Source organism: Entelurus aequoreus, linkage group LG08, assembly GCF_033978785.1.
Source record: "Entelurus aequoreus isolate RoL-2023_Sb linkage group LG08, RoL_Eaeq_v1.1, whole genome shotgun sequence".
NCBI lineage: Eukaryota > Metazoa > Chordata > Actinopteri > Syngnathiformes > Syngnathidae > Entelurus > Entelurus aequoreus.
In genome coordinates, this window is record NC_084738.1 from 22,602,970 (window position 1) to 22,619,362 (window position 16,393).

A 16,393-nucleotide genomic window follows, 5' to 3' on the forward strand; every position below is an offset into this window, starting at 1 on the left:
AATATAAGTTGGAAAGGATTTGCAAATCATTGTATTCTGTTTTTATTTACGATTTACACAACGTGCCAACTTCCCTGGTTTCGGGTTTTGTACATCATATGAAGGGTTTAGTACTTTATGTGTGGGTGTATGCATGATTGATAAAAATGAGCAGCTGCATCTTTCTCTTTGTTTCCCTTAATATAGTGTTTCTTAACTATAGGGCCAGAGCCCATTGTTGGGCCGTGAGCGTCCCCTGAGAGGGCCGCCAAAAAATATTTGTCTCTTAGCAGCGGTACACAGTTGTAATACACTTTTCCACCACTTGTGGCAGTAATGACAATCTCATACAAACAGAAAAAGTCTGTAGCTAAAGTTAGAGAAAAGTTTCATCATCGCAAAAATGAAACTGCATTTGCATTTGCACATAAGAAACATAGATCATGTTTATAATTTATTTATTTTAGCACTGCGTAATCAGTTATTACAAGTCCATTTATAATCTTTGTGACTAACACATGCTGCCATGTAATTTGACAAATTTTAAACTGTAAGTAAGTTAGATATAATTATTAAATTGAGAGAATGTCATTACATTTCCTGCAACTAACTGAAGATTTCTGTAGACTTCATGCCAACAGGAAGTAAACATGTTTATTCCTTACCATGCTGGAATTGTTTTATTAATCCTAATACAGACACTTTTACAGTTAAAGCCTTTCATGGTGGATGATTAAAAAGGGAAAAATGCCACGATAGCCGTCGGGTATATAAGGATATAAGGGTTCACGCTGCAGCTTCATGTCTAGTAAAAAAAAAATATTATCCCTGTTTGTTTACTGCCAGATCACTTATCAAGAGTTGTGCGATGTCGCATATCAGTCACATTTTAGTGACCACACAAGGCGCTGTAATGATAATGGCGGAGAAAGGAGCCCATTTCCAGCTTCTCCCATTGACCCAGCAAGCTGTTGCTCCTTATTGAGCATCCATATAGCCCCTGGCTGTTACATAGCAGTAGAAATTGCATTACATCACTTGCAGTGGGCTGACAATACTAATGCATTTTACATGATCCCACCAATGTATCTCTAAATATGGATGCTTGTGATGCAGCAATACCTTACAGGCATGTGTTTCCTACTGTAACTCACTTTTGATTTAATAGAAGCAGGGAGGGAGGTGTGTAGCTGAAATAAATGTTATTTGTCAACTGAACTGTGTTATAAATGCATTTTATGTACAGTCCCAATCGTTTTAAACATGTTCAGAAGTACAAATTGCTGAATTTGTACATTTTTGGATAAAATACAATGCAGAACCTTGAAATGAGACTCCCATATGATTGTGCAGTCCTTAATTAACTGGGTTGGTTGGCTCGGGCCCCGTTTCTGTCATTTCTTTTGTTGTATTGTTGTTGCTGTTATTTGTTATTTACTTGTATTTTATAGAGCTTTTTCTGGCTTTTGTCTACCCCTTTCATTTTGAATGAGGCGCTTCAAGGTTTATTTTAAGTTTTGAAAGAGTTACGTCAACAAAGATGGCCACTATCAGGGATAGTAAGTAAGGATGGGTAATGATTTTGGTACTTTCATAGGTACTGACCGAAGTCTGTCGGTACTACCGGATACAAATTCCATCCATCCATCCATTTTCTACCGCTTGTCCCTTTCGAGGTCGCGGGGGGGCGCTGGAGCCTATCTCAGCTGCATCCAGGCGGAAGGCGGGGTACACCCTGGACAAGTCGCCACCTCATCGCAGGGCCAACACAGATAGACAGACAACATTCACACTCACATTCACACACTAGGGCCAATTTAGTGTTGCCAACCAACCTATCCCCAGGTGCATGTCTTTGGAGGTGGGAGGAAGCCAGAGTACCCAAACTCCACACAGAAAGATCCCGAGCCCGGGATTGAACTCAGGACCTGTAATGTAAATCAGTGCCATATTTGAAAGCCTTTGTCGCACGTGATGTCAGACTCAGCAAAGGCTCAATCACTCGGCAGGGAAACAAGCACTCAGCGGACTCAGCCGGACTGCCTCTATAATGTTACTATTTTCCATGCCAACCAAGCAAGACGTAGGTGATCAAAAGTACAGTATGGCTCCACTTTTCAAAACACGATAGTTACATGACATTTACCATAGACATGCTAAAGATTAGCATTAGTGATTTTACATGGCAATTTCAACACCTCCAAATTTGGTCATGAAAACTACAACTAAGATGCACGTTACAAAAATGTGTTTGTAACATGTCTTCATTCCATATTGTTCCTGTGTTAGCTTTCCTGGAAATACAATTCAGCTACGTCACCCCTCTATGATGTCATCACTGGTTGATATTGTAGTTCCTTCCAATCTAACATTGTTTAAGGCGGTCGGACTTATTATACAAAGGTGTAACCACAAATGATTAGAAGTATTTGAAAATAACATTTTTAGCTGAAGTGAAATGTATTGTTATCATCTCAAATAGCAACCTGTATTAATGTTGATTAAAGCACAATAATCTTTTGTTGAAAAAATAAGTGTGTGCCATACCACACGTCACTGACCCATTCCCATGGGTTAAAAAAAATGCTGTTAAAGCTATTAGTCTAAAAGATGTTCGGCCTTTACGCCTCAACCCCTGACCATCGCACACCTCACTGTGATAAAGTGACGAGGAGGTCTGTAGGACATCAATCAATAAAGGTAAGCCAACAAGCAGTAGGCCAAGACCTGTTAATCTGTTAATTGTATTTTTTTTTATGGTTATTCTTTTCTTTTTAAGGGAATAAAAATGGTCTCTGGTCATGAAACATTGGAACCATAGTCTTCTCAAACATGTCTTGATCATACAAGGAAAAGACATGTTGCATGGAAGCCTATTTCTCAAACAAATCATACACTGTAGTAGTGCAAGCACATTTTTGGAGAAAGTTTTGGTTTGGAGGCAACACAGTGGACCAGTGTTTTGTGTGTGTGCCTCACAGTATAAAGGGTTCGATTCCCTGGTCTTTCTTTCCGTGATAGTGTGGGTTCTCTGCAAGTACTCCAGCTTCCCCCCACCTTCAAAGACGTGCACTTTTCCATCCATCCATCCATTTTCTATTGCGGATTGTAAATACAATTGGATATGGTTTAATAATAAATTGTAATCAACTAATAAATAATAATCAACTTGTTTTTCCACTCTACTGGTACTTTACTATTACTATTCTCCCGTTTGCGCTAAGTTTAAAAAAAAACTTTTTTCTCATTCGTAGTGGCCCATTCAGCATGTGGACACGCCCACCCCACATGATGCAAAGTGCTTAAATTGTGAATGAAGGCAGGCTCGTTAATATTGAAGTGGACTTTGCCGTGACGCCTTTTTTGCTTGATTGCGTTAAAATTGTGGAACATGGAGTTTGACTAACACTTTTCAATGTCATTGAAATCCATGAAAAAGATAACACTTTAAATCACGTGAATGTGTGTCCGTGTCGTCATGGTGATGTAGTGTGTGCATTAGTGTTGTCCCGATATCAATAATTTGGAATCGGTACCGGTACCAAAATTATTTCAATACTTTTCGGTACTTGTCGGTACTTTTCTAAATAAAGGGGACCACAAAAAATTGCATTATTCGTTGTGGCTTGTACAGCCCTTTGAGACACTTGTGATTTAGGGCTATATAAATAAACATTGATTGATTGATTGATTGATTGATTATTGGCTTTATTTTAACAAACAATCTTAGGGTAAGTAAGCAAACAAAGGCTCCTAATTTAGCTGCTGACATATGCTGTAACATGGCCCTGTGATGAGGTGGCGACTTGTCCAGGGTGTACCCCGCCTTCCGCCCGATTGTAGCTGAGATAGGCTCCAGCGCCCCCTGCGACTCCGAAGGGAATAAGCGGTAGAAAATGGATGGATGGATGGATATGCTGTAACATATTGTCATTTTCCATTCTATTATTTTTTCCAAATTATTAAGGACAAGTGGTAGAAAATGAATTATTAATCTACTTGTTCATTTACTGTTAATATCTGCTTACTTTCTCTTTTAACATGTTCTATCTACACTTCTGTTAAAATGTAATAATCACTTATTCTTCTGTTGTTTGGATACTTTACATTAGTTTTGGATGATACCACACATTTGGGTATCAATCCGATACCAAGTAGTTACAGGATCGTACATTGGTCATATTCAAAGTCCTCATGTGTCCAGGGACATATTTCCTGAGTTTATAAACATAATATAAATTTTTTTTAAAACAAAACAAAAGAAGATGTTGTGATGCCAAAAAATATTGACTTAATCATAGTATTATCGACTAGATACGCCACTGTACTTGGTATCATTACAGTGGATGTTAGGTGTAGATCCACCAATGGCGTCCTCGTCCTGTAGGGATGATACTTGTAAGAAACTTGGTGGCGGACCGGTACTTTTCAGAGGCGGTTTAGTATCGAATATGATTCATTAGTATCACGGTACTATACTAATACCGGTATACCGTACAACCTTATTGTGTATGCACCTATACAGCTTTTTCTTCCAGGTTTCAATGTGAATAATAATCTGTAAATAAACTTTTTTTCATGCGTTATTAAATCCATGCTGGTGTTATCTGTGTTGTTAAAGAGTTCTGGTCAGTGCAATTATTTGTGAAGCCGTGACACGTCTGAGGGGCTTGATCGCTGTTCATGTGTGCTTGTGTGACCAAGTTTGACATAAACTGTCAAAAAATCCATGGAATCAATTGATTGACGCTACATTATATATGTATTTTTTATGAAATAGTCACAGTTCAGTGATCAGTGTCCAGATGAAATCGTTGTCACATCCGTTGGTACTAGGATGTCCACTGTGGTCGGACTCAACAACATTGTGAACTTTGATTGTAAAAAATAAATAATTTGGTTGGAAAGATATGTGGCATATCATGGTTTTAGGAAACGTACGATTTGAGTCAGCCCCTTCTTGAACTTTTACTTGAAGCCATCAGCAGGTAAAAACTCAATTTTACGACATGACTGATGCTCCTAATGGGTTTGTCCTGGTCTGTATGCGCTTGTACTGGCATCTCGGCTGCAGGTGCTTACGTACACTAAACAAGCGGCAGCAGGCAGCAGAACATGTCTTCCTTGACCCCCTTTTGCCTTTACAAGAGTTCATCCATGATACCCTGGTGTGGTTCATGTTGCAGAGCCACATTCCTGTGCATCAATGTTCATGCTAAGACGCATTCCCCCATAATCAGAGTTAGCCTCTCACGGACACTTAAATGGCTCATAACGGAGAAAGAATAAGCTGGTGTTGTGACAAGCTGCTTGGAAGCGAAAGCTCCTCTCTTAATCTTGTTTATATTGTGATGTCAGCGTACCTCTTGATAGCAATTAGGTCCTCTGGCGTGCTTGTGTTTTCTGCTCCGATAACAACGCTCCCCTTCGTTGGAAATAAACTCTGCAGCACAAATCTCTAGCGGTCCCAGGAGTGGCACCTCGGGTCTCACCCGTGGCTTCGGCAACTCATGTAATTAGCCAAGTTTCTCTTTTGTCTGTGTGTGTGTTTTGTTTTTTTCCTTGTCTCCCACGCTATTTTGCAGCCTGTCACCGTTAATGAGCAGCGCGTGGATGAAGAAAAAAAAAGTTGTAAGCAGACATCTCACACCCACTGCTCTCTTCACAACTTTAACGCCCCATTAGGTGATTAAGGCCGATGGGTTGTTTTCCTAAGGTTTCAGACCAGACATTACCATTAATTAGCCTGAAAACAAAAGCAGTGTTTAGCTCAAACACTCAAGTTCAAAGAAAAACAATTGCTTAAGGAGCGTGTACACTTGTCATTTTTGGTCAGGTTGAAACCGGCTCTAGTCCGTTTGCTCTGTGAGTATGGTTCCTTCGCTCAAGTGTGAGCCCAATATAGTGTCAAAATGACAGGTCCACCAAACTCTTGGTTTCCTGCGGTGAGGCAAGTTTGAACGCCGACCACACCAACGGACCAGAACCTGTATGGTGTCAACAAATCTGAGCATAATGTGTTAAAGTTAAAGTACCACTGATAGTCACAGACACACTAGGTGTGGTGAAATTAGCCTCTGCATTTGACCCATCCCCTTGTTCCACACCCTGGGAGGTGAGGGGAGCAGTGAGCAGCAGCTGTGGCCGCGCTCGGGATTCATTTTGGTGATTTAACCACCAATTCCAACCCTTGATGCTGAGTGCCAAGCAGGGAGGTGATGGGTCCCATTTTAATAGTCTTTGGTATGATCGGGGTTTGAACTCACGACCTACTGATCTCAGGGCGGACACGAATCCGGCCCGCCAGCGTCCAAAATCAGGCCCGCGGGAAGTCCCAAGTATTAAAAAAATAAATAAAAAAATGTTAATTTAATTATTTTTTTTTCTTATCTACTTTGTACCGCTTGCTACTCACGGTGTCTCCTAGCCACTCAGGCAAATCATATTGTCTAAAAATTTATTTTCTCATCGATAACGTGACATCATCGCGCGCGCGTAAAGTGTGCTATATATATCTAATATATATATATATATATATATATATATATATATATATATATATATATATATATATATATATATATATATATATATATACAGCCCGGCCCCCGGCCAAATTGTTTTAACCCAATGCGGCCCCCGAGTCAAAAAGTTTGGGGACCCCTGCTCTAACCACAAGGCCACTGAGCAGGTTGATGCATAGCAACAATCAACAGAAAGCTAAGTGAAACTCGACAATAAGTAAAATACATTAGTAAAACATACAGAGCGCTCATTACAGTTTGGTGAAGCCGTCTCCTTGCAAAACCTTTTTTGGCATCCTTTACATCAGGGGTGTCAAACGTATGGCCCAAGGGCCGGATCTGGCCCGCAAACAGGTTTTATCTGGCCCGCGGGATGAGTTTGCTAAGTGTAAAAATGATCCGCAATTTTTTAATGGAATAAACTGCTGTTCTAAATGTGTCCACTAGATGTCGCAATAGCAATTATTTGTATCTTTGTAGATGATACTACATATGTAAAAAAAACAAAAAAACACATGATGTTAGTGTACCATCCATCCATCCATTTTCTACCGCTTGTCCCTTTTTTTGGGGCCGCGGGGGGTCGCTGGAGCCTATCTCAGCTGCATTCGGCCGGTAGGTACCAGTCGAGGAAAATTATCAAACTACATAAATAACATCCTGTAATTTGATTTTGATGGACCCATAACCTCCCTGCTTGGCACTCAGCAACAAAGGGTTGGAGTAAATCGCCAAAATGATTCCCGGGCGCGGCGCCGCTGCTGCCCACTGCTCCCCAAGGGGATGGGACAAATGCAGAGGACAAATTTCACCACATCTAGTGTGTGTGTGACAATCATTGGTACTTTAATCTTAATCTTTAATATTTTTTATCTTGACAGATTGAAAATTAATACCAATGAGTTGACTGATGGACTTTACCACATAATTTATTCAGAAAGTATAAATAACGACAAATAAAGATAGAATACTATTAACCGCAACATGTAAGCGTAAAAAAACAAACAAGAACATATTGATTTGTACATTTTGTACAATGTGCTTGTTCTATTTTTAAACAAAGAAAACAATCTGAAGTTGTCTTCATTTTTAAGTTATCGTGCCGTGATTTTACCAGTCCGGCCCACTTGGGAGTAGATTTTTCTTCATGTGGCCCCCCCATCTACAATGAGTTTGACACCCCTGCTTTACATAATTCATATTATCTTTGGTAGAATGTTTGCTGGTTAAAAAATAATCATAAATTGATCCGGACCAGAATGCAGTGCAGTACACGGATATTGTACTCAAAACCATCAAAATCCTCACTTACTACTATAGATGAGTACCTTTCACATTTGAACCAATACAATACCAATTCCTGGTACCTGGTAAGTCCAGCACTCAACGGTATTAATATTCAATACTTTTGTGTTCAAACGTGTTAATAAATATTAATAGTTTTCCATTTTTTTTTATCATTTAAAGGTGCTGTTTGCAACTTGCTCACAGTTTTCAAATCAAAAAAATATAACACTAACACAATTGACCAGCTTATGTTACCATTAGTGGTTTACCAGAACACATCTGTGTTAAAACGGTCTATATTTTTCACAGTTACTCAGTTTGTGTAGTTACATTTTTTACCGGCCCCAATACAATTATTGGTGTTTACAGCGCTCACTCACCCGGTCTTGTCAGCACGTAAGCGCAGGGAGTGCATGCACACATACAAAAGCAGTCCAAGAGAAGCAACAAACATGTTGTTGTTATGATTCAATGACAGCTATCACTAACTATCCAAATTGCTATTATTAGCTAACAACACCCAAAGCTAATGCGCGTGCATGTATTACGTACGTAGATAATTACATCATAGAAGCCGGAAGAGGGCGGGTTATATTGTTGAAAATATCTATAAATAATCTACAGGCATCTGTGTATATGTTGCAAACAGCCCCTTTAGTTTTTATCTTATGTTCTCACACTTAATTGTCTCATTTGCGAGTACTGTACTGTTGTAGACTTTACATGCAGTTGCAATTCCAAGACAATAGATGGCAGTAGTGTATCGACTACTGTGTGGTGCCTTAGACAGGAAGTAGTCTTTGCCATTAAGTTGAATATCTTAGTCTTTTCTTTTGTTGAGTCCTATAACATGTTTAAACTGCAAGCATTGTGTTTATTACACACCAGCTGTTTGATTGTAACGGCCGTCTTAGTTGTCGTTTTCATTTCCAACTTTGGAGGTTTTTAAATCGCCATGTAAAATCGCTAATGCTTATCAATAGCAAATCTTCTTGCTTTGTTGACATGGAAAATTGTAACACGCAACAAAGGTATCGAAATATGACAGTTAGACTTTACATGAATCAGTACCGGGTAGTACCAACGAACTTCGGTCAGTACCTATACAAGTACCAAATTCGGTACTCATCCCTAATGGTATATAACAAATATGTCTGCAAACATTAAATTGTGAGAGTTTGTGCAATTGAATAGTAGGCTGCGCTCGGTGTAGCCTCACCTCGTGTCTGTCTTGTATTTTGTCCAAACGCGCAAATTCAGAGATTGTTATTTAAAGGGAAACTATGATGATTTGAATCTACATTTAAAAACTTCCTTGTGGTCTCGATCATTGATTCTCAAACTGTGGTACGCATACCACTAGTGGTACGCCAAAGAATTACCTAAATAAATAATCAAACACAGTGTTACTGTTCAAACTGTGTTTAATGTTACATTGGCCAAAAATATAAATATACTTGTTAAATAAAACCTCTGCCTTGTTTTAATTAATATTTAGGCCTACTACAATACTGTATTTTAATGTTGATCCTCATGGTGGTACTTGGAGAGCCAAGTGTTTTCTGAGGTGGTGGTTGGTGAAAAAAGTTTGATAACCACTGCTCTAGATAATATGTATTGGATATGCTTTGGTGTAAATTGTGCCTGAATTTTGCTCCACAAGTACACATTCACCTCACTTTCAAGGCTATCCATATCTCACTGACATGCTCCATGTTGCCACACCCTCACATTCCCTAAGATCCTCTTCATCCATTCATCTCACTGTCCCCTTATATAAACTGTCCACCATGGGTGCCCAAGCTTTCAGCCGCTCAGCCCCTCATCTTTGGAACTCATTACCACCAGACCTTCGTAATATATACTCAATATCCCTCTTTAAATCAAAACTCAAAACACACCTATTCCTGACTGCTTATTCACTGTAAATCTTATCAATCTTTGTTGTTGTTGTAGTTTTTATCCAATTGATTTTATTGTTTTGATTTTGTACGGTGTCCTTGAGTGCCCAGAAAGGCGCCTTATAAGTAAAATGTATTATTATTATTATTATTATTATTATTATTACTATTATACATAACTCACTTTCTGCAAGTCTCTAAAAGATGTTTGTTCGTGGAAACGTTTGCTATTGATAGGAAAAAGCTGGCAGTGTATCAGGTGTTTCAAATGTTGTGGATGCTGGTATGGTTGCAATTCATGATCCAAAAGAAGAAGTAGGGGGTAAATATTGCAATAGTCATTTCTAGTGTGCAACCATCGTAGCTGATTTAGGACAACACTAGACTGTCAAACACTCTGGAACACAGTACACGGAGCACACAGTATACTTAGGCTATGTCTACATAAATTATTATTTAGCCTAAGCCCCGTTTCGGCCACACTAAACCATCGTTTAAGGTTCCCCTCCTTGGATAATTTTTTACATGGCTAAGTGCGCCGTCTATTTCTTGAATCTCCAGCACTTAGCTTTGTATGGACTCATTGATCGTTTACAAACTGAGTTCGGAGAGGAAGTGACGCCAGAAAGACTGCGCCCCACACAGGAAGTGACGTCAGAAAGAACGTGCCACAGACAGCTTCATAATAAAGCGGTTTAGTAACTCGGAGCTAACCACTGGAAAGATGGAGGCGAGTCATCCAGACATGTCCGTGTTTCTCCTTCTTCTACATGTACAGACGCTTGTGGAAATCACACATGCATACCTTAAGAGAAAGCGATTGCAGCTATTTAGGATACAACACGGCAAGAGCACTTACGAATGTCCAGGTCAGCTGTGATTCTACTTACTGAAAAACTTTGTCCATTTGTCGAAAGAGAGCCGACAAAAATGCGGGCTCCCATGGATGTGATAAAAAAAAAAGTAGCGTGTGCTTTGTGGCCGTCGAGGGAAGACTACGGAAAACGGCGAATGCTTTTGGACTGGCAAAGCAGACTGTATCAGTTATTGTCCGCCATGTATGTCGTGGACTCAACGTCTAGGTCCAGAGTATATACACTACCGTTCAAAAGTTTGGGGTCACATTGAAATGTCCTTATTTTTGAAGGAAAAGCACTGTACTTTTCAATGAAGATAACTTTAAACTAGTTTTAACTTGAAAGAAATACACTCTATACATTGCTAATGTGGTAAATGACTATTCTAGCTGCAAATGTCTGGTTTTTGGTGCAATATCTACATAGGTGTATAGAGGCCCATTTCCAGAAACTATCACTCCAGTGTTCTAATGGTACAATGTGTTTGCTCATTGGCTCAGAAGGCTAATTGATGATTAGAAAACCCTTGTGCAATCATGTTCACACATCTGAAAACAGTTTAGCTCGTTACAGAAGCTACAAAACTGACCTTCCTTTGAGCAGATTGAGTTTCTGGAGCATCACATTTGTGGGGTCAATTAAATGCTCAAAATGGCCAGAAAAAGAGAACTTTCATCTGAAACTCGACAGTCTATTCTTGTTCTTAGAAATTAAGGCTATTCCACAAAATTGTTTGGGTGACCCCAAACTTTTGAACGGTAGTGTAAAGTCACCAAAAACGAATAGATAATAAAGGTGAAGGCAAAAGAGTGAGGAGTGTCCTGACCAGATATCTAGATCCCTAGATTGATTGATGTAAAATGTTCTTTGTCACATTGTTTACTTTCACGTGTCCATTAAAGATTTGATTAATTTATGATGTCTCAGGTGTGATTCACTGCAATAGGGCCCCACAGCACACTGGATTCTAGTTAATTGAAATACCACAACTGGATATTGTTCAGATAAATTCAATTTAAGAACTTGCACACAAAGCAACATGGGAGGTGACTATGACATGCGCATTTTCCGCGCATGCGTACTAGGTCGCGTTGCGCCGGCGGAGGGGGTCTTAAACGACTATTGTGTGTGTGGACAAGGATAAGGTTAGGTGGGATTTACCCTGGATAACCTTAGCCGGCTTAGTGTAGAAGGGGCCTTATTGAAGTGTGCTGACCTAAGTATTCCTTTTGAACGTTTTCACAGTTAATGATCGTTCTTGTTGCTTTTGTTTCTTCCAGAAACTGCGAGGAGGATGAGGAAGCCCATCCCAGGAGAGCATCATGTGATTGGTGTGAAATCCCAGTAGGAAGCATTCCTATCAGCACTGTTATCAAGGTCTCTTCACCTAACTTCTCCCTCGTTGGACTACCTGATAAGGAATGGCCGCCTCCCGCTAATCAGGTCTTTCGACCTCTTTCACCACAGCAGGATAAAACACAGTTTTTTGGGGTTTTTTTTTTTGCAATCTGTGAGTGATCCCTAAACTGGATTTTAACCTCTTGGCCGGACACTGTTGGATTATGTGCTGAATCAGCATTCCCATGGGGGATTAAATCAACCAAGTAAACCACACGGATGTACTTTTGCCTGATATAAAATACACAGGTGTTTTTTGTTTTTTTTATATCCTGAGTGACAGGCATCATGGCCGGGAAGGGCAACCCGATGCCGGGCCCCCACCTCAACGGCTTCCCTATGCCCACCTACTCCTACTTCTTCCCTCACATGCTGGGGAGTCTGTCCCCTCCGGCCCTGACAGGTCTCCCCCTCAGCGGCTACAGCACGCCCTCGCCAGCCAGTAAGTCAGCCAGCTTCATTTCCCTTTGTCCCGCCTCACCTCTGCGGCTCTGCAGCGTCATTCCCCTCGCTCTTTAATTGTGTGTGACCGAGCTCATGTGTGGTGAAGACGCACTTTCTTCTCATCCCGCCTAGATCATTCCCGCTTGACAGACGTGTGTTGGTAAACAGGCAGCGCCAGCCACAAATATACGCCCACACTTTCAGAGCGCCTCCAGCGCTGTCCTTAATTTACGAGCCCACACACACACACACACACACACACACACACAAATATAAACGTCAGCGTGGATTACGAGGAAATGAGACAGGACAGCCAGAAAGGAGCGTGTCTTATTGCAGGAAAACAAAAATTGGCAAGTGTTCCCGGAATAAATCTCCCTCATTCAATCATTGTTGCCAACAAAGTTCCACGCTCCTTTTTTTTTTTATTTGTGTTTTTTATTTTATTTTAGACAATCCATCATGAGCTGCAAGCGCAAAGTTTCCTGTCTAAGTAGGTGAAAAAGTTTTTATTTCAAAAGGAAATGTCGCCGCAGTCAGACAGGAATACCTGCGTTGGCATAAACAGCCTTTGAGCGATGTGATAGTAGAATATGATTACTTGTTTTTATTAGCGGAATCTTTTGTGTTGAGTTGAAGAAGACAAAATTACCACACCAGTGGAGGAGAGCCAGAATAGTTGTCTTCTTTCTTTGTTCATGGAAGAAGCACATTTTGTGTGTGTGCATCCATTCCTGTTGCCACCCTAAAAAGATGATTTTCTCAAGGATTTTATGTTGTGAAGTTTAGTCGACTCCAACTAAATAATTTAAGATGACTATAGTCAATAAAAGACTGCTCTTGTAGGTCATAGTTACAGTTTTGGGAACACTGTCTTCAATTGCCATCGTTGGTAGTCCTGCGCCGATAAACAATCAGTCAATTAATTAATTATGGGGCCATGCCAGCAACTTGAGGGTTCCAGGTTCGATCCCCGCTTCTGCCAACCTAGTCACTGCCGTTGTTGTCATGATCCGTGGCCCGGATCATGTTTTGTTATGTACTGTTAGTTTTGGACTCCCTGAGTTCCTGTTTGTGCACCTCTGGGTTTGTTTTAGTTTCCATGGGGATTATTTGGATTCACCTGCCTCTGGTTACCCACACAGCAGAAGACTCCTATCCGGATCCGCCTTCAAGTCGCCCAACCCGCGTTACTGTCACATTCGTTTTGGCTCCGCCTAGAGAATCCGCTACGCCTCTGAAAATTGTACGGTCAGACAGCGGATCCTGAGCAGACCCGTGTCTGAGTTGCGTACGCGGCAAACTAAACCGGCGCGCGCCGCCTAGAGTATAGGCTCCGCCTACCCGGATACTGAGCCGACCAATGGCTGACCAGCGGACGTGGACGCGCCTACTAGTGTGTGCGCCAGGGGTGGGCAATTAATTTTTACCGGGGGCCGCATGAGCAACCTGAGCACTGCTGGAGGGCCACACCGACAATATTTCAATTAAATTTTGCTTAAATTATTTTTGATGTACCGTAAGATAAAAAATAATAATATTTTCATTTAACCTAACTTATCTTTATACAAAATCAGATGGCTTTTGATGGTTTTATTTTTAACACTTTCTTACACAACACTTCCTGATGTATATTACAATGCAAAAATGTCAATTTCTGTCACTTTATCCTGCCGCCTCTTTGTTGTGAAGGTAGCACGCCTGTAAGGTGATTGGCGAAGAAGGAGGAAGCGTTGCTGTTGCGGAAATGAGGAGTGAGGATCGATGTGCGTGTGGAAAGAACGAGATAAGTTGAGCTGTGTTAGTATAGGTTGCTCAATAAAAGTTTAAAAAGAGCGTCAGACTTGGTGTGCACTTCTTCTGGACGCTACAATTGATGTCAGAAGTGGGATGAAATGCCTCCCAGTTCGCCTTGCCATCAAACCTGGGAGTCTTCATTGAGGGCGGAATTCCCCCATGGCAAGCAGCGTGCGCTGCACCTGTAGACACTGCATCTCTCCTTCCTTTCTCTCTCTCTCTCTCTCTCTCTCTCTCTCTCTCTCTCTCTCTCTCTCTCTCTCTCTCTCTCTCTCTCTCTCTCTGCGGCGAGCTCCTCACGTGGCACATACCTCTCGATGATGTAGCAGGCTGAGCACACAAGCAGCGTAGTATGCGCAAAGTTTTTCTTCTGCCACCAATTGTAGCGTCCAGAAGAAGTGCACACCAAGTCTGACGCTCTTTTTAAACTTTTATTGAGCAACCTATACTAACACAGCTCAACTTATCTCGTTCCTTTCACACTCACGTCTATTATTCTTATATTCTTTAAACACAGCAACATGTGTACTACAAATTAAGCACACGGCTTTACCTTTACTTGGCAGTCCATGTCTTGTAGAAAACACGCCATTCGTCATCACCTTTTCTTTTTTTAGCGTCTCGGGGATAACCGGGCATCACTTGTCGCTGTGCGCCTTCACTAACAGGACATACGCCCATAAATCACACTTTTCAAAATAAAAGCAGCACAGTTGTATTGCACGCACGACATAGATGTTTTTTTAAATTTATTTTGTAATTTGTGATTGCCGCTGCGCGCACGAGCATACGTCCACACGGAAGTCATACAAATAACGCTTTTCAAAACAAAAGCAGCACCGTTGTATTGCACACTCGAAATAGATACTTTTTAAAATTTATTTTGTAATTTATGATTGGCCTCACGCGGGCCGGACAGGGACGTACAAAGGGCCGGATGCGGCCCACGGGCCGCAGAATGCCCAGGTCTGGTGTACGCGCATGAGCCAAGATCGATCATTTGTGGAACACAAACGTAAGTATAGATTTATTGATTTATTGCTACATTCACAGTAAAGATTGGCCTTTGTGTTTCCATCATCATTTATGTATGATTGCAATGACGTTATTTGATATTAGGACGAGCAGTAAAACTTTATATTCTGTAAAAAAAGGCTATTTTATTTCAAATGGAATAGCACTATAGTGGTCGGCACGCTCAGCTGCTGTCAACCACTAATCAGAGAGCTATTTATTCACCTTGCTCGCCACGCTCAGACTGGCTTCATTCTGTCACGATTGGGGTCGCATCTTACTGCGGGGTCGTTCTTCCAAAATGCAGACGGACAACTCCGTACAGGACGTACAGGTAGGAACATGATTTATTTTTGAAAATCAAAGAAGTACAAAAACAGAAAACAAGCCGAAGGGACAACGTGCCGATCGCACTGGACGCTAAAGCTAACGCTTGGCATAGACTAGAGATAAGGAATACTCACGTAACTGCGGCAAGAAGCAAACAATGAAGCCACAACCCCAATCGGGACAGAATGAAGCCAGCCTGAGCGTGGCGAGCAAGGTGAATAAATAGCTCTCTGATTAGTGGTTGACAGCAGCTGAGCGTGCCGACCACTAACCAGAGGCAGGTGAACCCAATTAATCCCCATGGAAACTAAAACAAACCCAGAGGTGCACAAACAGGTAAAACACCGCATATAAAGCTTAAATTGCTTTGTGCTATGTTAACCAGGGGTCTCAGACACACGCACCGGCACGCACTTTAATATGGAAATTGGATCTTAGTGCGGCCCGCGAGATTTGAATGAATGGCGCTTGATAGCGTCATACTTGCCTACCCTCTCATTATTTCCGGGAGACTCCCGAATATCAGGGCGTGATGGCACTGCTTTTGGCGCCCTCTACAGCCTGCCCAAACAGTGTACCTGCTCGACCACATGCAGAATGTAGCTTCAGCTTGCTCGCGTAAGTGACAGCAAGGCGTACTAGGTCAGCAGCCACACAGCTTACACTGACGGTAGCCGTACCGTATAAAACAACTTTAACACTGTTACGTTACAAATATGCGCCACACTTTGAACCCACACCAAAAAAGAATGACAAACAAATTTCTGGAGAACATCTGCACTGTAACACAACATAAACACGATACAACAAATACCCAGAATCCCATGCAGCACTAACTCTTCCGCTCAACCGACGCACGGAG

At 41.3% G+C, this 16,393-nt stretch overlaps 1 protein-coding gene across 1 annotated transcript in view; it reads left to right on the plus strand.

Moving 5' to 3' along the window:
• Positions 1–16,393, plus strand: part of raraa (retinoic acid receptor, alpha a) — a 400,791-nt gene that overhangs the window by 163,743 nt on the left and 220,655 nt on the right. Inside the window, exon 3 of the mRNA XM_062056004.1 lies at positions 11,829–12,388. Within this exon, the coding sequence (XP_061911988.1) occupies positions 12,235–12,388 (154 nt within the window). The 5' untranslated portion in view covers positions 11,829–12,234. The remainder of the gene's footprint in view (positions 1–11,828; positions 12,389–16,393) is intronic.